At 43.8% G+C, this 21,511-nt stretch overlaps 1 protein-coding gene across 2 annotated transcripts; it reads right to left on the bottom strand.

Annotated features, from left to right (window-relative positions):
* Positions 1-468: 468 nt before the first annotated feature.
* Positions 469-18,412, bottom strand: PRPF18 (pre-mRNA processing factor 18). 2 transcript variants are annotated; one of them, XM_082043081.1, is made up of 11 exons: positions 18,321-18,412; positions 16,931-17,008; positions 16,779-16,805; positions 13,664-13,768; positions 11,900-12,013; positions 10,015-10,161; positions 8,354-8,422; positions 7,163-7,303; positions 6,065-6,136; positions 4,961-5,116; positions 469-1,166 (listed from the first exon to the last, which is right to left on the bottom strand). In XM_082043081.1, exons 1-11 carry the CDS (start codon positions 18,384-18,386, stop codon positions 1,086-1,088), a joined length of 1,056 nt encoding a protein of 351 aa, XP_081899207.1. In that variant the 5' UTR covers positions 18,387-18,412; the 3' UTR covers positions 469-1,085. The 2 variants fall into 2 exon arrangements, with proteins under 2 accessions (XP_081899207.1, XP_081899208.1); XM_082043082.1 differs by lacking the exon at positions 16,779-16,805.
* Positions 18,413-21,511: the final 3,099 nt, after the last annotated feature.

Genomic DNA, 21,511 nt, shown 5'->3' with positions numbered 1-21,511 from the left:
CAGACTGAAAAACTCCCGAGTCCAAAGAGGCCCTTGAGAATGCAACGAGGCTCCAGAAGAACCTGAAGCTCCTCAAGAAGCTCCTCCAAACTCCCCATTGTAAATACCCATGCGAGATGATGACGCCTTCAGTGACCAGTTCCGGCTCCACATTTTCAGTCGAGGTAAGGACCACGAACAAAGCCCCAATATTTCACTGTTTGTGCAGAATGAGACGTCGGCATTTCCATGAGTTTCTTCACCATTCCCAGTCAAGACGCGCAATGGTAACGATTTGCGGCTGCTAGAAATACTGTACGTGGTCATGGGAGGTCCTAATTATTTTCTCTGCAATGCCCAGCAGACCGAAATTTTCTCCAGATGTAGAAAAATGGGATTTGAAAGCCTCAAGAGCCATAAGATTACTTCCCCCAAGCCCAGAAGGTTTACATTAAACATGTCATTACCAGAAAAAAAAGCCGAATCAGATGTATTCAAGATCAAAACCTCTTTGCACTGAGGCTGGTTGTATTTTTCAGCTGAGAAATATATAAACTTCTTTCTTTTTTGCCCTCCTGATAAATACCACATGAAAGATTAGCCATGAAAGTCTTCATATTTACAGAAATAACCAAGATTCAGATTCAACAGCTTCTAATCAGCTCCCCACATCGGTCTCCAACGGGAAAGCAGCCAAAAAGGCTCCAAACACACTTCTTGTGGGGTTAAGTCTCACCTAAAGCTCTAAGATATGGGAAACTGTTCAGTCTATACGGTTGCCTGAATAATAAATTGAAATAAAAGCAAAAGTCGTGTTCACTGTCCCCTGGTCATTGTCCTGGTCATAACCCCTTAAAAAATAAAAAACCAAACAAACCAACCTACTGCTGTATATTGGATGTGTTCAGTGGAAAGCACAGATTGAAACAGCAATCTAAATAAAAGGGGCTTGTAAAAAGGAAGCTGTGGAGAAATCTGCTGCTTTGTGCTTTTCGCAAAGCCCAGCCCAGGGTCCTGTTGGTGTTAAAGCACAAACTCCAGCTCTTTGCTCCTCGCTGGGACTTGGAAGATGAAAATCTGAGGCATGCGGGGGAGGCGGCGGAGCCTCACAACGCGTTGTACTCCACACATTTCGACGGGTCTGTTGGGAAGTGCTTCTGGCAAATGGTCATGAGCCTCTTCAACCCCTGGGAATTAACAAAACAAGGACAATTCTGTAATAAAACCGCAGCTGTCAAGCAAACTTAACAGCCTACAGTATTTTTAAGCTTAACAGGAATCACTCAAGACAAACAGCTGCTATTTTGGGTTTTTTTAGTTGGTTGTTTTTCCAGTTTTTATCAACCTTTCTGCTTGGAAAATGTGAAGTTATTTCCAATATTAGAGGAGTCTGTGGCATAACTGAAAAGACCACAGATTCAGTCCCTCACGACAGATTCGCAGTGAGGATCACAGTGATGCTTTAATCCCTTTTTGCCACTGGAGGAGAAAATAGTACTATGAACAAGAAAAGATACGGAAAAGAAACCTGAATATGAAAAGTAATTCTACAGAGCAAAAAGTGATTTACAACATCAAAACAGGCTTCACAGCTACGAGAAGAAAGGAACAACGACTCTGGAGGAGCGGTGTCAGCCTGGCCTGCACCGTGGAGGCAAATCGAATGAGTAACTGAGAAGAGCAGAATGTGGACTTTTCAGTTCCTTCGAGGCATCGACTGCCAAAAACCAACACCATGAAGACCCTATGATTATTTTCTTTCAAGTTATGCAGAAAAGTCTAACAAAGAAGAAAGAAAACTGCAGTGGTGGTAGCATTATGTGGCAGTGACATCGTACTCCAGGATGGCAGAGTCGTGTCCCTGTCATTAGACACTCATCGTGGAAGACGGTTCCTCGCTGAGGGAAAATGATTCAACAGAGGAGCTTTGGTCCCTTCGATCCAGGCAACTCCGGAAAACACGTCCTAGCACCATAACGAGTCCTTTGTGGGATGCTGCGATCCCAGGTCTGTTGTAAATCAGAAACACGTTTGCTTGATGTAACTGCTGGGAGCACAGATAATAAATATCACAGTATCACACAGTATCACAGTATGTTTGGGATTGGAAGGGACCTCAAAAGATCATCTAGTCCAATGCCCCTGCTGGAGCAGGAACGCCTAGGTGAGGTCGCACAGGAACATGTCCAGGCAGGTTTTGAATGTCTCCAGAGAAGGAGACTCCACAACCTCCCTGGGCAGCCTGTTCCAGTGTCTGTCACCCTCACTGAGAAGAAGTTTTTTCTCAAATTTAAGTGGAACCTCTTGTGTTCCAGCTTGATCCCATTACCCCTTGTCCTATCATTGTTTGCCACCGAGAAGAGCCTGGCCCCATCCTCGTGGCACTCACCCTTTATATATTTATAAACATTAATAAGGTCCCCCCTTAGTCTCCTCTTCTCCAAACTAAAGAGACCCAGCTCCCTCAGCCTTTCTTCATAAGGGAGATGCTCCACTCCCTAAATCATCTTTGTTGCCCTGCGCTGGACCCTCTCCAGCAGTTCCCTGTCCTTCTGGAACTGAGGGGCCCAGAACTGGACACAATATTCCAGGTGTGGTCTCACCAGGGCGGAGTAGAAGGGAAGGAGGACCTCTCTCGGTCTACTAACCACCCCCCTTGTAATCCACCCCAGGATGCCATTGGCCTTCCTGGCCACAAGGGCACAGTGCTGGCTCATGGTCATCCTGTTGTCCACCAGGACCCCCAGGTCCCTTTCCCCTACGCTGCTCTCTAATATGTAATTTCCCAACCTGTACTGGAACCTGGGGTTGTTCCCACCCAGATGCAGGACTCTACACTTTCCCTTGTTAAATTTCATTAGGTTATTAATAAATATTAATAAATATTTCATGCTCCAGTTTGAATCAGACTAGTTAAACAAGACTTGGTGTTTAAGACCAATGTGGAGAACACACGTGTTTAAAGCCAAACTTTGTCTTGGTGCTTTGGTAAGTTGTGTAATTCAGAAGGACAGATATGAAATTCAAAGTGAGAAGAAGAAGACAAAGATTTCCTTGACTAACCCTAACCTAACCCTAACCCCTAACCCCAAGGCCCTAACCGTAACCCCAAAAGGGCAAACTGGGCCCTTCACATACGTCGTATCTTCCACAAGGTATGTTAAGAGAGATCAGGCGACACTACAGAGTAGAGATCTTTCTGCTCGAAGGGTGGTAAATGGACACAGTTGACAAATTATCCACCAAAATTGGAGAAGCAGCATTGTGGCCATGCTGAGGCCAACAACAATCTTCCTTCAGAGTCTAAATCCTTCTTTTAACATAGAATAAAAACAAAACTATTTAGTTTAACATAAGTTATTTCATCCATTAATTATTTCATCCATTAACTATTACACTAACAGGAGCCTGCCTCTGAAGATGCATAATCCACACGCCGGTTTTCACCTTGCAAAAGAACTGGTCGCATTTAATTTATTGGCTCTGTGTCTGGAGCTTCCTCTGACTTCACAACGATATTTTCTCAGTTAAAAACTATAGTTAAAGAGAAACTAAAGGTTATACGTGTAGCCACAGTACAAAGAGCCTCACGGTAGCTGGGGAAGTTGCATTTTGCAAGCCATCTGCAAGTGTCTGGATGGCAGAGCTCAGAGGGTGTGATCAATGGTGCAGAGCGTGGTTGGAGGCCTGTAGTCAGTGGGGTTTCTCAGGGGTCAGTATTAGGTCCAGTCCTGTTCAACCTGTTCATCAATGACCTGGATGAAGAGACTGAGTGCACCCTCAGCAAGTTTGTTGATGATACAAACTGGGAGGAAGGGCTGACACACCAGAAGGCTGTGCTGCCATCCAGTGAGACCTGGACAGGCTGGAGGATTGGGCAGGGAAGTACCTAACGAGGTTTAACTAGGGCAAGTGTAGGGTCCTATACCTGGGGAATAACCCCAGGCACCATTACAGGTTGGGGTCGACCTGCTGGAAAGCAGCTCTGCAGAGAAGGACCTGGGAGTCCTGGTCAACAACAGGTTGGCCATGAGTCAACAGCGTGGCCTTGTGGCCAAGAAGGCCGATAGTACCTGAGGTGCATTAGGAAAAGTGTGACCAGCAGGTCCAGGGAGGTTGTTTCTCCCCCTCTACTCTGGCCTGATGAGGCCACATCTGGAGTTGTGTGTCCACTTCTGGGCTCCCCACTTTAAGAAGGACAAGGAATTACTGGAGGGAGTCCAGCAGAAAGCCACAAAGATGATGAGGGGTCTGGAGCATCTTTTTTATGAGAAGAGACTGAGAGAGCTGGGTCTGTTCAGCTGGAGAAGAGAAGCTGAGAGGGGATCTCATCAATGTTTATAAATATCTCAAGGGTGGGTGTCAAGAGGATGGACCAGACTCTTTTCAGTGGTGTCCAGCGATGGGATGAGGGGCAACGGGCACAGACTGAAGCACAGGAGGTTCCATCTGAATATGAGGAGAAACTCCTTTCCTTTGAGGTGCCAGAGCCCTGGACCAGGCTGCCCAGAGAGGTTGTGGAGTCTCCTTCTCTGGAGACATTCAAACCCACCTGGACACATTCCTGTGTGATCTGCTCTGGTGAACCTGCTTTATCAGGTGGGTTGGACTGGATGATCTCCAGAGGTCCCTCCCAACCCCAACTGTTCTGTGATTTTGTGAAATTCCATGCATGATGCTAGAACTATGAGTTAAGCAGCAAAGGAACTCAGAACAAAGCACGCCTTCACAGCTACTTTGGTGTTCATACAGCATCACAATAGTTAAGATACAGAAAAATCCATTAAACTCCACTCCCAGCCCAGCACTGAACAGCCTTCAGGTCCAGAATGAGCCATCTATTAAACAGGTGTTATGCTTGACCCAAATTAAGGCAACTGTCCATTTCTAGCATCTTTTTACCACATCACCTTTAACTATAAAACCATTATTTCTCAAACATCCCCTAACTTCAAAAGGAAATTTGTTTGAAATTTGTTACCTGAATATATTTCCTCTGAGTTTCGTCATTGAGAACGTGGGCTACATGCTTGGAGAAAATCTTTTCACGACCCGTTCGAGCGTGGATGCCCACCATGGTGACACCGATAGGCCAGGGCGCGTTGCCAATGGCCATCTGAAGGTAAGCGTCGTTCGCCTGGAGGAACACAGCGCAGGCACAATTAGCAAAACAGAAAGGGCATCAGAACACAGAGCATTTTGGCACGGCCAGATGCACCACGTGGGAAGGCATCAAAAGGGGAATTTCAGCATAATAGTGATGACTGAAAGAAAATAAAAGCCCCAAAACAAAAGCCCACTATCGTACATCCCACAATTTTAGTTCTAGAATCAAATGATTTGGATTAAACTTGCCTTAGGCCATATAGGTCTTTTTTCAATAACAAAAGCGAGTCTGCTTGCTTGCTTGACAAATTATCCCAACTCCTCACAAGAATAATAAGAAATACTAGAAATTTAAAGGCAAAACACTTCTCAATTTCCTCTGCATACACAAGCTGCTTAAGCAAATGCAATTGGTAGCTGAGTTCCTCTTCTGAAAGCAGCAACCAACAAAACCCAGCACTGCCTTTGATCTTGTGTGCCAAAGTCCTCCTGCCTCCTCCAGTAAGCAAATTTTGCCCAAAAACCTTTTCATTAACTTACTTCAACCTCACCAGGTCGGCTTACGTGAGCATAGCCAAAGAAAGGGCCAGTGTCTCATAGTCAATAACTCAGTTTGCTTCAATTAATTCCTAATTAATTAATCAACACCCTATTACTATAAATTCAATACCTTCATTTAACCTTACAATATCGGGTTTCCCATATAGGATTACTCTGCAACTTAATATAGCCATCTCTGAGAAAAATCCTCTTTGTGTTTGCAAAGCTCTGCAGTTTCACCAACCTCAAAAGATCTTCTGACAGGCTGTGGATCAAACGCTACCTGGAGCTTAACCTGTAATAGCCATTTTGTCATTTTGTTTGAATATATGTTGTATTTCCAGCTAGTTATCTTCAAAATGCAAAATGTTGAAGTAATAAACTAAATCGATTAGAACCAGACAGCCTGAACATGCCAGAAGAATACAAACAAACTTACCTTCACATATTCTCTTTGCAACATGAATTTAATAATATCTGTTATTGATTCTTTGATGTCTGCAGGAAGTGTCTACAGGAGAAGGGAAAATAAAAAAAACGATATCTTTACTTCAGAACAGCAGCTCAGGAAAATCATCCTACTCAGTATTTATACAACGTTTAGCACCTACCCGAGCTTGAGGACTTCAACAAAGGAAAACATCTTTGTTATTAGATGAAGGATCTGAAGCGAGAGGTTAGAATCATAGATTGTGCTGAGTTGGAAGCGACCCACAAGTGAAGGGACCCAACTCCTGTCCCTGCACAGGACAACCCCACAGTTCACACCATGTGTCTGAGGACGTTGTCCAGTCTCTTCTTGAACACTGTCAGGCTTGGGGCCGTGACACCTCCCTGGGGAGCCTGTTCCAGTGTTCAGCACCCTCTGGGTGAAGAACCTTTTCCTAATGTCCAACCTAAACCTCCCCTGGCACATCTTCCTGCCATTCCCTCGGGTTCTGTCATCTGTCACCAGAGAGAAGAGCTCAGTGCCTGCCCCTCCTCCTCCCTTGTGATGAAGCTGTAGCTGCCATGAGGTCTCCCCTCAGTCTCCTCTTCTCCGGGCTGAACAAACTGAGTGACTTTAGCTGCTCCTCATACAGCTTCACCTCCAAACCCTTCAGCAACTTCATAGCCTCTTCTGGACACTCTCTAGCAGCTTTTTATCTCTTTTACCGTGTGGCGCCCAGACCTGCACACAGTGCTCCAGGTGAGGCAGCACCAGCGCAGAGCAGAGCGGGACAAACACCCCCGTCACCTCGCTGGTTAAGTGGCGACACCTCGCACTAGCGGCAAAGCGCAAAATACAATCCCAATTCTCTATCATGTTTGCAACCCAGAGAACAGGTGTTGCGTAAAGCAACACCTGGAGAAGCAGTGGGCAGAATAAAAAGGTCAGAGCTGGGAGTCCCGGCCTCTAGACACAGAAACTCTGACCAACTCAGTTCTTCTTCAGCAAAGGCAACATTACCTCAGGAGAGGGCACGAACCATGGGGTACTTTGAAAGCAGAAGCTAAAATAAGTCGTACAGGGTAGTGACATTGAAAAGCGATTCACCCTTTTCCGAAGTTTTCTGAAGAGCGGCCTCAGGTACGATTCCGTCTGCTTTTGCGTGGCGCTGTTCAGCTTCCCCTGCACCCCCCGTTTCACGTAGTCTTCTCTGGCATTCAGCTCCTTTGCCCAAACTCCAAGAAGAAACTGCAGGAGGAACAAGCACACTGATGTCATGGTGCCATCTAGTGACACTTGCGGAAAGCAGATGGGAATATTGGTTTAACCCACCATGGCAAAAATGAGGTTTTTGGAGAAATCTGAATTAAAAAGGCAAGAAGCTTCTTTTGGAGGGATATGAACAACCCTCCTATCATAAAAACATGTGAGGAAGGGAGGGAGGAGTGTGTATAAAAAGGCATGTACAAGGGAACAACAGTGTCAGTATCAGCGCTGGGAGGAGGAAGGGTACGTAAAAGAACCGAAATCTCAGTAGAATGCTCATGTTTCAGGATAACTTTTGAGAAGGAGCCTAAGGAACAGTAAAGATCAGAGTGAAAATTCAACCCACCAGACAGCAAACATGCCAAATGTTCCTTCTGTCCACCTGGAAAACGTTTTTTGAGCTTTGTCTGGCTGCCCAGCTCCAACTATTATATTAAAATGTCAATGTATCTGATACACACAAACGAAAGCTTCAACTCTTGCTGTGACTTCTGACTATCACAACAGTTACACAGGGACCATCTGACCAAAACGAGAGCCAATAGCGGCTTCTTGCCAGGAAACAATTTTCTACCATCCACGCAAACCCATTTCCCCAGCAAATCCACTGGACTTCCTTTAAAATTCTCTTATTTCACATAACGGGACCGGGTGAAGTTTCATTTCAGCTTGCACTGATCCTAGGGAAGGGAGGCAGGGATTCCTCAGAAGTTTTTAATGCCACAGTAGTACATGGAAGCAACTACATACAACTGCCTCAATCATCATACTATATTTATTTTTTTTGGAAAAGTAGGGCCAGATTTTGAAGAATGCTGCTCTCCCAACAGCTCTTCTCCAGGTCTAACAGAAGTCACTATTGATATTAAGGCTGTGGAGTGCCAAGGATCTTTTAAAAACCCACATCTTATGCATAATGTGCGAGGTTTTCTCTCCAGCAGCTGAAACCCTCCCTTCTTTTCACAAAATGTATCTGCATAATAGTAAAAAATGACATAGCTACAGAATAATTCACCTACTAGAGTTTATTACCTTCAAGAACTTTGTTATGATGTCCATATCATAGTGATCATCACCCCGTCCTAAGGATTCTCCCAAAGCCTAGAACAGGAAAAAAAAGGCAATTATTTCTACGTTGTTCAGAGGTTTGTTGGCACCACCAGAGCAGAGCACAATTCACTGCACCGTGAACTGTAATAAATGGAATAAAACAGCTATAGATGCGACTGACATTCATTAATCTATTAAAAACATTTAAGTCAAAAAGCCAATAGGATTATTTCTGACAAGTCAATGCAACAGGAATTTTTCATTCACTAACTACTAAATTATTAGCATAATTAGCAGCTGTCTCACAGGAGTGTATTAAGGGGAACTGTGGGCGCGCTGCATTTTTGAGATCCCCAAAGCCATCAATTAACCTAATTATTTGTTAAGCTATTTCAATTCTTCAATGTACTGGGGCTTTTTACCACTTCATTGAATTGTAACTGTGAAATTCAGGGAACAACTCCAAAAACCCCCAAACAAACACACAAACCCCAAACCAGTATGCTCCAATACTTCAGCTTTCTGCCAAAACCTCAAAACTGTTAATACAGCATTTTTAGAAACATCTTCCAGTAGATATAGATGCACTGATAATGTTTCCATTGTCCTCACATTACCAAAGTGAGTCTGGTTAAAAAAGATCTCCCAGATTTAGAACCAAATTCAGTAGAAGCCTTTATGCTCAAGGGAGTGCAGTTTAAGTAGCATAAAATTAAGATTACAGTGTTTACAAACTTTTCAGAAAAGGATTATTTCCATGGCAACTGCCCCAAAATGGGACTATTTTGAAAACTAACTAACAGATTGGTAAGTGCAGCCCCATTACAACTGCTATCCATTCTGGTACTGCAGGTATTTTATACCACAACCCCTGGTACCCTAAGAAAAAAGCCAAAGACTATCTCCTTATAATAATGTTCTCATTTGAGCTTTCAGTTATAAATCAGATTTTTGGAAGGATGAGATGAAGAATAACTTCTGCAAAGAGTTTTGAAGATGAAGGGTAAAAGTCTTCAGGTCTAGTTAATGAGCTTTTCAAAACATTACCCTGAAACACCAGGTGCTGAATGCATTTCATGGCACTCAGTCTCCACTCACACAAATACCGTGGTTTTCTTTCAGAACACAGTAGTCATCTGCAATGAACTTTCTGGGACACACTGTCACTGTATTTCTTGTATTTTCTGTGATCTGCCTACTTCTGACTTCCACTTCCTCTTTGTCCTGAGTGTTTTTATATCAAACAATCTTTCTGTGTTGTCTGTTTTTCAGAGTCTGGTACTAAGCCCATTACCCTCTCATATACTCATTGAAAGGCTTTAGAAATTATGACCAGGTGCTATATTCTTATTAAAATCCACTTCCAAAACCCTCTGCAGAGGCGATCCTAAGTGGATCAACTTTCCTTGCAAGTAACTCCTATCCCTTTTTTCATGAGGTGTTGTACAAAGATCACTTGAGTTTTCACATGTCTACTGTAGGCACTCAAGGCTTAGAAACCTGAATTTCCTAACACGATACTTCAGAATGCCAAAGTCAGATGACGTTGAAAACAAGGTAACTTTGTCTAAACAGTCCTGAAGCTTTCTCACAATAATATAGTACGTCTAAAAATCCTTAATTAAAATCTACCCATCACGTACTTCTAGTTCTTCAATAGTAGTGTTCTCCTCATGGACTTTCAAGTCATTCTGTGAGTCATCATCTCCTGCTTCTTGGCCGCCTACAATTTCATTCAGATACTGCTGGTCAATCTTATCCAAAGCAGCCTTCAGGTCATTTCTCAGGCCCTGGAAAAGACAAGAAATGACTAATTTGAAAAGAAACACCCTCAAATAAATAAAGGCAGTTCAGTACTGTCACTGTGAGCGTCCAACTTCTGTTTATGAAAAGCCCCATTCTGTAAAAACATGCATAAGGGTTTAGCTTTGTTGTCTGAATTTGAACTGAATTCAAAGGACAGTTTCTGGATTGCTTCAGCACTTCACAAGAATCAGGTGCATGAACTTCTGCAACGTTCAGATCTATGAAAAAGACTTTTTACCACATTTTCACCAGAAAAGCATGGAGGACAATCAATGATTAGGAGTTTTGTCAAGATATTTTCTCCAAGCACTGTGCTGAACCACCCCCAAACAGAAAACAGACCCTAGCCACCATCAGCTTTACAAGCCATCACATCTGCCCTAAAAAAAGCTGTAAATAAGGTAAAAAACACTCCTTCAGTAATATCACATACAACACTTACGTCTTCCCCTTATTATCAATGATTTGAACATTCTAAAATATTTTATACCAATTGTTTAAAACCCCCTACTGTAGAATAGGTGATAAACAAAGAAAGATTACATACATGATTTCAAAGTGATGCTATAGTTAAGAGCTGCTTTTAAATAGAACAAGAAACTCAGCTTAGTCACAGTTTGAGGACCTGCATTTTTATCTTGAGACAAAATATAGAGCTCCATAAAGGAGTGTGACATTTCTTACCCTAAGATAAATTCAGCCACTCCACTGGGAATACACAGGCACAGTTATTTCCCCTCTTCCATCATCATACGTGACTGTCTGGAGCGTTTCTATTAATCATTTAGCAGTCTAGCAATGTCTGAACCACAAAGTGGTTACCGTGACTATCCACATTCTAAGCAATACACAGCAACAGGAGTGACTGAAACACATAACACAAAAATCCAGCACAAACCTATTTATGAGCTCACTATTTCCTAATACTCCTGCCACTGTCATCCATGTCCCTGCAAGGGAAGCTTTTATTAGCAGATTTTTTTTTTCAAGCCTTTAGATCTGTTTCTTTTTATTAAGACTTGAACATGAACAGACTTTTCTGTGCAGCCCCAGCAAAGACATTTCAAACAACTCACTTTGCTACAAATTAGGGCTGAAAATCCAAATTGTCACTCTCTTAGCTGGGTTGCAAATTTGGTTGACAGCGAACGCAAAACAAAGCCCGATTGCGTCTCCTCACTTAACTGATCAATTCTTAAGAGGAATTAATCAGTTAATTATGATATACCTTATAGTAATTTTTTTTAATGGATAGCTCCTTTAAAGGGAAGAAAGGAGAACAAGAAGATTGCCTAAGATGTTATAGCTCTGGAATCGAGGGATTTGAAAAAAACATCTAAATACCAGAAAGACAGGATGCAATCCTCCTCTTACTTACCTTCTCAGAAATGCATATAATCACAAACACAGGCTAGTTTTAACAGTAAATGACTCTTCTCTGCTGGTTAAAAAGCAGGTAACAACCCAAGCTGGGATATTCCTGCCACCTGGAGATTCCTTTTTCAACTGAAACAGGCCTAAGGTTGAACTATCAGGCATAAGGAATTGTAATTGTGGACAAAACAATGACATTTAACATAACTTCTCAGGCAATAAATTGCTCTGTACTGCCCCTCCCTCCTGAAAATTAACAGTTACTAAAACTGATTTTCTGTAACTCTTAGAGAATTCCTCACTGGTTATCCCACTACAAATAAGTAACTAATAGCCAGCCAGTCTTACCTTGTTCACTTCAGGCGCAAGAATTTCAATCTTCCTCAGCCGTTGAAATGCATCATAATCTGTTTCTCCAAACAGTCGGATCGGCTCACCCCTTTCTCGTAACCTCCTGATAACCTGAAAAGAATCAAAGCATTCCCTTGCGCAAACTTGTAAAAGGAAGCAAAATAAAATCCAGAATGACAGATTTATTTACTTTGCTTAGAATAACAAGCTGAGCTGGACTGGAGAGGAAATGGCAATATTTTAAGTAGTGGAAAAATGTTCCAGACACTTTACAATCTAAATATAAGATTCCCACGGTATTTCAGTGAAAGGTCATTCCAAATATTACCAATCTAAATTTTGCGTAAAACTCTAAGCGGCTTGGTGTATCCTGACTTCTTCCTGCTCTGACTTGTTTGAACAAAGACACAAAAATCATCCCTCTGGCAGAGCTTAAAAACTGTTTTGAAAATCACAAAGGAAATCTCACCTACCTACTTGTCTAGGGCAACAGAAATACTCTCCCTAACCTGGCTGCAGGTTGTCCCAGCACATCTGCAAGACTCATTTGCTGAAAACTCTCATCCTTAAGCATCTGGCAAATATTAATTCCTACAATCTAATAGGATAATAACTTTAGATAAAACAGAGGTGTAATATCCCCCCTCAGCTGATTTGCAGAGTCACAGCCAAAAACAGAACTTAATTCTCCTGATTCCTTATCTCACGCTTCTAAATCTCTTTATACTCACTGTTATTCATCTAGTGTGTGAAGCAACAGGCGTACAGATCTATGAATCACCATGCAATACTTTGGTGATCAAGAGAAGGGTTTGCACTTCCTTTCATGCCACCACTCTGTTGTATCAATAGACAGGTTGGACAACAAGAAAATATACGAATCGAGGCATTAATTTGTTTCTTCAAGTATCTTGCTGTATGTTGGCAAGCATTTGACTTGCAAATATATCACAAAATGAAGGGTGGATAGAGAGCGGCAACACATCAACCTCGACCAACACACGGACCCAAGTAGATCAATAGCAGCAAGACATCGCACGTCACACAGACCAAACCTCAAACCAAACATGAAACCAACAGCCTGTCATATACTCCTGTAAAAAATAGCAAGTATCTTGCAAAATGAAGGGGATGTGTGGCATCCTCAGATTATCTCAGCTGTAAATTTCAGTATTTCCAAAATTAGAAATTATTCTGTACTTCTGAGCTTCCTGCTTCTCTTCTGCTTTGGGGTATAGATCTGTTTGTGCACTCGCATTCACACAGGTATTTTTATCCTTAGAAAGGACAAAGAACACACCAGCTGCTCTGGCTTCAGGACCTTTTCTTCTAGAAATCAAGGTGAACTTCTAAAACTTAAGTTTCTAAATTCGGGTTCAGACCAATGAGCTACAAAGAAAAGACGCTGGGAGAAAAATCTTGGAAAAAACCAGCATGCCCTCTTCAGTACTATCAAAGGATAATACTGATACTCAGGGTACTGTTTTAGAAGTGATCTGAAAGAGCTGTAAATTGTCATAGTGCATCTGTGCAAACCCATATAACAACAGGCTCTACCCATCTCTGCCTCCCTGTGCGCTCAACTGGACAGCAGATCCTTAGTGAGTGAAGATGATCATTGTTGACTGTAACAATGGAGGCTTATTATTTTATACAAACTGCCATAAAACGTACACTTGACTAGAAAAAGCGGCCCTAACAAGAAATTTCAGATGCATTTGCTGTAAACTCAAGTAGTCTGTTGATGGTGACTGATTTTACCTCCTGCCTGGAAAGGGTCATCGGTAACTTTTCTTCTGCCAGTTCCAGTTCCAGCACTGGATTTGAAGAAGTCAGTGGTTGCTCCTCCTCTTCTTGCTGCTGTACCTACATTCCACAGACACAGTTACTAATGTGCTGATGGAAATAAACCCATATATTGATAGCAATGTAAAGATACAGAACTCTGGAAGACGGATTTTAATATGACCATAGAAACCTTTAGTTTCATAGTTTCTATTGTCCATAATTGAATTTCACAGAATATCAATATTTAACTAACACTTCTGCAAGTTGCAGGAATCACAGAATCATGGAATACAATCATAGATTAGTTTGGGTTGGAAGGAACCTTCAAAGCTCATCCAGTGCCACCCCTGCCATGAGCAGGGACATCTTCACCCAGATCAGGTTGCTCAGAGCCCCGTCCAGCCTGGCCTGGGATGTCTCCAGGGATGGGGCATCCACCACCTCTCTAGACAACCTGGGCCAGGGTTTTAACATCCTCATTGTACAAAATTTCTTCCTCATGTCCAGCCCAAATCTCCCCTCTTTTAGTTTAAAACCATCACCCCTTGTCCCATCGCAAGAGGCCCTGCTAAAAAGTCTGTCCCCATCAGCAAATGCAAAGGACAACTGCTGAAGTTGGGCAATCACTTTAGCAGGAAGGTGCCAAAAATAGCAAATCCACCCTCTGCCTGTTGATTCCTGCCCTCTCCTCCTTACCCATACAAAAGTGTTTGCATTGCTATGATTCAAATACAAAATCCCCTGGCAAACATAAAGAAATGGACTCTTCCCAGCCCACTTAGTGTGACCTCTTCACCCAGCTCACCAGGCGTAGCACATGCACAGGCACAGGGGCAGAAATGAAATCCCAAGGGCAGGGAGAGAGTGGGGCTGCTATTTTGGTGGCACTTTCAGCTTAAAATACTTACTACCTCCAGCTTCAGTGAGCTGAGTACAATTACCAGTGATCCATGGTTTCTACCGGGTTTTGAGAGATGTTGTTGAAGGTAACACATCTTTCTCTCAAGCTTGCCACAGTTTCTTGTGGGTTAAAATCAAAAGGTACCTCCAACTCCTCACAGGGAGGGGAATCTCATTAACAGCTCCTCTTAATCTAAAAGAAGGCTCCCGAATCAAACAGAGCTTTCCTTTATTAATCAATATTTTAATAATGCAAAACAACTCTTTGATCAAAGTAACTTCGAGACAGCAGTCATGTAACTACAGTTCCCTTTAGAAGCCCAAATGTGACACTTCTGACAGCACGAGCAGATTGCTACAGGTAACATTCCTACAATAAGGAAAAATTTCCAGTACTTACATCTTGTTTTTACCTAGATTCCTTATTAGAATTTATTTCCTTTCCATTCTTGCTAAAAGGGAAATGCTCCACTTAATCCTACAGCACCCTCTCACATTCTCCATGCGCAGGCATTGTCATGTCCAGTCTGTATTCTGGCTGGTCAGTTTGATGAATATACAGATTTTATAAAGAAGCTTTTCTATTCTTTCAGGCCAATGTGCCAGTCTTGCCCTCCCATGTCAGTATGACACCACATGGGTGTCAGGACCCACCCCTGTGGCTGCAGCTACACGATTCAGCCACAAATCTACATTCAGTGCTGTATTAGCACACACAGAAATCAACTCTACGACCACAAGTGTTTGAAACAAGCAGGGGAAAGATAATCAAATCAACGTTTAACATGTAAAGGGAAGGGAAAAAGAAAACTTCCATCAATGCAGGAAAGGGGGAATTGACAAGGGACAGAAAATATGGAATAACTGTGTAAATATACATATAAAGAAATACACTCCCATGGCAGAAGGATACGTACAAATTTTAACTTACAAACACTCTTGAAATCATAAAGAGACAGCAGCATTGGGGGAAAAGATTTGATCCGTTCTGTCAGCTGGACTCCACAAGTTACAAGTGATATCTTTACCACAGTTATTTTTGTTTCAGTGCTTTATTTTTCAAGCAAATCAAATTATTACAACTGATTACATCTAAGCAAAGCAAAAAAGCACCTGAATTAAAAAAGAAATCAGTCTGTATTCTAAATCTTATGAATGCAGCAAAGGCCAAATGCAGAAATCTGGGAGGCTCTAAAAAGGCACTAAATTTAATGAAGCAACTTATTTTAAAACCATTTTCAGGGTTACATTGCAAACCAAAACTGGTGCTGCAGCAGCACAGATGAACCCATTTTAATCACCACATGAGGTTCTGAAGAATTCAAGCCAATGCTCAAAAAGCATCGTGTAGTCATTTCCACTTGTAAGAGCGATTGGATTCACAGAATGCTTTCTCATTACTATATGCTGTGCATTCTGAGAATCGTTTTGGTATCGATGTTCAAATATTCCACAAACAGATCAAGGTTTCAGAATAAGTCACTGACTGGGTAAAGTTCAACTGAAAACAAAGCTCCTATTTATGCCCAGTAACTCCAAACGCGATTACGAGCTTCTGTCGTCCCCGCGGGAGCACGTCCCCCCTCGCAAACACGTACGATCAGGCAGGCAGGCAGACACACACGCTTGTAAAACAAAACAACATTCTTTCCATTTCCGTAAACTATTGCCCTGACACCATTTCCAGGCAGATAAAGCCTTCCAGATCACTCATTTGTTGCAAAATGCACTCAAGGTTACCAATTGTTTTCTCATAATTTGCCAGCAAGAAGATAAATGCTGTTGTTGCACTCTTTCAATGCTGGATGGTTGATGGCCAAAGCCAAAATAAAATATATAAAGTATGAAACTTGGTAGATCTTTTTAATATGAGCCCATGCTATACTGATTTCTTTTGGGACATTTTGACCAGATTGTGAAAATCATCTGAATGGATAAAATTATCCAAATGTATCCATTTTTTTCCCAGTAACGGGTGGGGGAAGGTGGCTACATCAGACCCAGTGTTCATGCCTAACAGCACAATTTAAAAAGAAAGAAAGGAAGACAAGCTTTGATCCCAAGCCACTTCATGCTTTTCACAAAAAAATAAATAAAATAAATAAAAGCCAAACCATAACACAAACTTAAGTAGCTGTATATCATGCATATCTCTTCCTGCATTGAAAATGGGTTTGGAAACTCATACCTCTCCAGGTGGCTTCTCACTTACAGGCTAATGTATCACATTAACAGATTGAACAAAGAACAACAATAATCAGTAACAACATTTATACTGTTGATAATAAAATTTAGACTTCAAAGCAAACATATAAATTCCTGGAAGAACAATTACCATACCTTGTAGCCGCATCTCTGAAAGTAGGCCTCCTCTTCTTTTTTAGCTAACTCGCTGCGTTTGAAATACTTCTTATTTCCCTAAAAGAGAGGAGAACTGTTAACAGTTCACAGCTTCATGTACTTGGGCAAAAATGGTTGCAACTTCCTTACTTGATACAGCGAATTCAGCTACATCCTTTCAGAGAGGTGGCTACATTGTCATGTAAAGGGAACTAGTTGGAAGCACCTCTGGAAATGAGCAGCACAGAGTGATTTTGCAGCCCATCTGCACAAGCAGGCATCAAAGTACAATGTGTTCACCAGAGCTTAGGAAAAAAACATCCTTTGTCCCATAAGGCCACAGTATTCGTTAGTGTAAAGTTTCACTTCAGATGTGCATGACAGGGCCTGGGTTGGAGCACAGTAAAGTTGTTTAAATAAACAGTATAAAAAATGTCATTTTACACTAAGTCAAGGAGATGGAAAAAAATCACCTTTGTAGAGAGTGTTTTGTAAACTTGCTTAGCGCATTCAATGTAGAAACATGTTCAAAAAGATCTTCCAGACACACAGCAGCTGGTAACGGTGGTCACCCCAAATATTTCTTTTTATTAATATAAACTACTAACTTCTTTCTTCATACTTTGCCTGCCTGACCTACAACAGCCTCTGATCACAGCTCCTGACTTCAGCCACAACCAAAACTCAGACACCCACACAAGCGCCCTGCTCTCCTGGGGTGTTTTAAAGCTCACGAAGGAAAGGGATCTGCACAGGGGGAGGGGATCCACTCAGAGAGAAGGGATCTGCACGGGGGGAAATGATCTGCACGGGGGGAAATGATCTGCACGGGGGGAAGGGATCTGCACGGGGGGAAGGGATCTGCACGGGGGGAAGGGATCTGCACGGGGGGAAGGGATCTGCACGGGGGGAAGGGATCTGCACGGGGGGAAGGGATCTGCACGGGGGGAAGGGATCCCCACAATGGGAAGGGATCCACACAGCATTCACCAAAGGTAGTTCGGGTTTTCCTCATCTCTCAGTGCCTAAAATAACTACCTAAACCAGCTCCCAAAGGCAGAGACACACGGCGAGGCCCTGAGGCCCAGCTGCGCCACCATCCCCTGAGCGTCCAGCCCCAAACTCCTCCTGGCTCCCCCCTTCCCGGGCCAACCCGGCTCCTCTTCCCCAAACCCCCTCCCGGGCCTCTCCTGACCCTCCCAAACCTCATGCCGAGCCGCTCCCAACCCCTCCCAAGGCCGCTCTGACACCCTCACCCCGGCCCAGGCCGCTTCATTTCCTCTTCCTGGCCCCATCCCGGGCCGCTCCCGCCTCACCCCGCCCCGAGCCTCCCCCTCAGACCGTTCCCCTCACACCGGGCGGCTCCTGGCCCCGTCCCGCCCGCCCTCACCCCCACCAGCTCCTTCTCCTCCAGCTGCTGCCGCTTCCGGCTGATCTCCCGCTTCAGGATGTCCATGGCTGACCGACTACCGCCGCCGGAAGTGCTGCAGCAAAAACAATAGCGTCACTTCCGGGAGACCCCTCGCCGAGAACCGGGACGCGGGGCCCCTCAACGCCCACAGCGCCCCCTGGTGGGTGGAAGGAGCGCCGGGGGGGCTGGTGTGTGCACAGGGGCAGCTGCGGGGCCTCAGTGGCCTGGCCGAAAACGGTCATAGAATCATAGGACAGTTTGTGTTGAAGGGACCTTCAAAGGCCATCCAGCGCCACCCCTGCCATGAGCAGGGACATCTTCACCCAGATCAGGTTGCTCAGGGCCCCATCCAGCCTGGCCTGGGATGTCTCCAGGGATGGTTCATCCACCACCTCTCTGGGCAACCTGGGACAGTGTTTCACCACCATCAGTGTAAAACATTTCTTCCTTGTGTCTAACTTGAATCTCCCCTCTTCTAGTTTAAAAACCATTACCCCTTGTCCTGTCAAGGATCTGGGGGTGTTGATCATGAACATGAGCCAGCATGTGCCCAGGTGGACAAAAAGGCCACCAGCATCCTGGCCTGTCAGGAATAGTGTGGCCAGCAGGACCAGGGCAGTGACTGTCCCTCTGTCCTGGGCACCGGTGAGGCCAGACCTTGAATCCTGTGTTCAGTTTTGGGCCCCTCACTACAGGAAAGACCATGGGGTGCTGGAGCGAGTTGAGAGAAGGGAACGGAGCTGGGGAAGGGTCTGGAGCACAAGTGTGATGGGAGCGGCTGAGGGACCTGGGGGGTTCAGCTGGAGAACAGGAGCTGAGGGGAGACCTTCTGGTATCTGAACTGCCTGAAAGGAGCTTGGAGTGAGAGGGGTGTTGGTCTCTTCTCCCCATTAACAGGGGATAAGATGAGAGGAAATGGCCTCAAGTTGCACCAAGGAATGTTCAGATTGGATATTAGGAAACATTTTTTCACAGAAAGGGTTGTCAGGCATTGGAACAGGCTGCCCAGGGAAGTGGTGGAGTCACCATCCCTGGAGGGGTTTAAAAGATGTATAAATTAGGTTCTTAGGACATGATTTAGTGATGACAGAGCTAGGTTAACAGTTGGACTTGATCTTAAGGGTCTTTTCAACCAAAATGATTCTCTGATTCTGTGGAGCTGGTCACTGCCCCAAGGTGCCCATGGGCCGGGCCACACAAGCTGGTGGCTGCCCCAGGGGAGGGTGGCTGTGATCCCAGCTGCTCCCAGTGGGGCCGTCACCCTGCCACCAGCCTAACACCACTCTTAGCAACACCCCAAGGGAAATCAGAACTGTTTCACTGGCTCCAGGGTGCCCTCAGGTGAAACAACACCAGCAAAAGTGTAGGGTACAATTGCAAGGCACTCACAAGTACCCGGCTCCTTCCCCAGGTACTGGTATTAAAAATCACTCAAGAGATGAGAAAGGTTTGTGTTCCGTGTCCCCTGCACTGTCTGTGCACCTGAGACAATGTGCTGGAAACTCACTGTGATGTTGGTTCCTGCTGCCTTCAGACCGAGAGGACTCATGTAGCTTGTAGGGACCGAGCTACCAAATGTGTATATCCTAGGAGTATATCTACTGCCTTTTTTAGCTTTAGTCCTTGTCACCAGCATGTGTGACAGAGATAATGAAATGAAGAAATCTTATTTTGCTTATTTAGCTGGTTTTGTACAGCGATTTCCATCTTGTGGCTTGTAACGTGCAAGAGGTCCAGAAAACGCTTTGAAATGTGGGTAAGAACAGTGAACTGTCACTATGCTGAAATTCATCAAGATTACACCTTTGCTGGAAACAAAGGCCACCAAACAATGGGTGAATGTCTCCTCTGTTTTGTTATTAACAGGAGCAGGGTGGCTGTTGGCAACACTTCTGTCTCCTCCAGCCTCACACTATGGCTCTGCCAGGCTTTTTTCACCTTTAGGTCTCCCTAGATTATTTTTTTGCCTTTCCCCATTGTAAGCTACATCACTCCAGTACCTATTTTGGAGGCCACAACCGGCTTTTCACCCAGGTTAGATAATCTGAGTCGTGTGTTCTTTCTTGCAGAATATAGCCCGTTGTTTTACAGGTATTGTTTAAACCCAGGCTGGAGGGATTTAGAAATATTTAGAAATCATGCCCTGCTTTACCTCAGGCTCGAACACAATTGCTTTGCAACAAGGAAGCAGGAACAGTCCTCCTACGCTTTTTTGTAGTTCTTCTAAAAGGAAATTATTTCACAACTGGCAAAGAAAGGATCCAACAAGGTCTCAGTAGAGAGGCCTGGGAGGATGTGCCCACACTTGGCTAAGGGCACAAATTGTGAGGCTGTAGGAACATTCTGTAGTGGACTTTATGGCAAATGAATCCAGATATTTGTGTCTGAGTGCCAGCTGCCCCCCTCGATTAACTGTAGTGTAGACATAACCTTAGACCTTGCTTCACTTCCTGCTCCAGTTTGACATTATATCTCAGTTAGAGAGGTTACAAAACAAAGGAGGAAAGCCACTCACACACAGTATTCTCAAGAATGACGCAGTTACTGTGAGGTGACACCTTAGACCAAAATTCTACTGGTTTATAAAAATCGAAACAAACCAGTGAGGTGTCAGGGAGGGGTATAATGGACAAGGAAAGCTGAACACTACATGTTGGTAAAACATAGGTTTGAAATTAATGCTGGGCCTCTAAAAGATGTCTAAAAGTTCACTAACGATGACACAACCTTCCACGACTGATTGGGTGCTCTTCTTCGGTGCTCCTGGTTCTGTGCTCTTCTTGCCTCCAAATCAAATCACCCTGTAATGTAAATCCCTGCTGTGATCAAGAGAGTTGTCCTGTGGAAGAGACGTGCAACCTACAAAGTACAAGCCCTCCCAAAAGACTTGCTGTATGCATGCAAATATGTCTGTATGTTGGCTATGTTGTTCTGAGGGCATTCACTAGTATCTCCCTGAAGAAGGAAAGGGGGAAAAAATATTTGGTGTCATCCATCTTCTCGATATTTCTCTTTTTGAAGAGGTCAGAAAATCTTCTGATGTATAATAAGTTGTTGCACTGATGACTTATGAGGAGATCCACTCCAGCTTGCTCTCTGATTTCCAGGATGGCAAATCTGAACCCTCTTTGCCTTGTGCTCAGGGCAACATTTTCTGAATTGTCGAGATG

Source organism: Streptopelia decaocto, assembly GCF_964273445.1.
Source record: "Streptopelia decaocto genome assembly, chromosome: 1".
Classification (NCBI taxonomy): domain Eukaryota; kingdom Metazoa; phylum Chordata; class Aves; order Columbiformes; family Columbidae; genus Streptopelia; species Streptopelia decaocto.
This window is presented reverse-complemented; position numbering and strand designations above follow the sequence as displayed.

Excerpts from the sequence above, each read along its gene's own strand:
- PRPF18 (XM_082043081.1), bottom strand. The coding sequence starts at position 18,386 with ATGGACATCCTGAAGCGGGAGATCAGCCGGAAGCGGCAGCAGCTGGAG. Across the intron at positions 12,014-13,663 it reads TGACCCTTTCCAGGCAGGAG|GTTATCAGGAGGTTACGAGA; the intron begins GTAAAATCAGTC and ends GATTCTTTTCAG. Across the intron at positions 5,117-6,064 it reads TGCAAAGAGAATATGTGAAG|GCGAACGACGCTTACCTTCA; the intron begins GTAAGTTTGTTT and ends GTGTTCCTCCAG.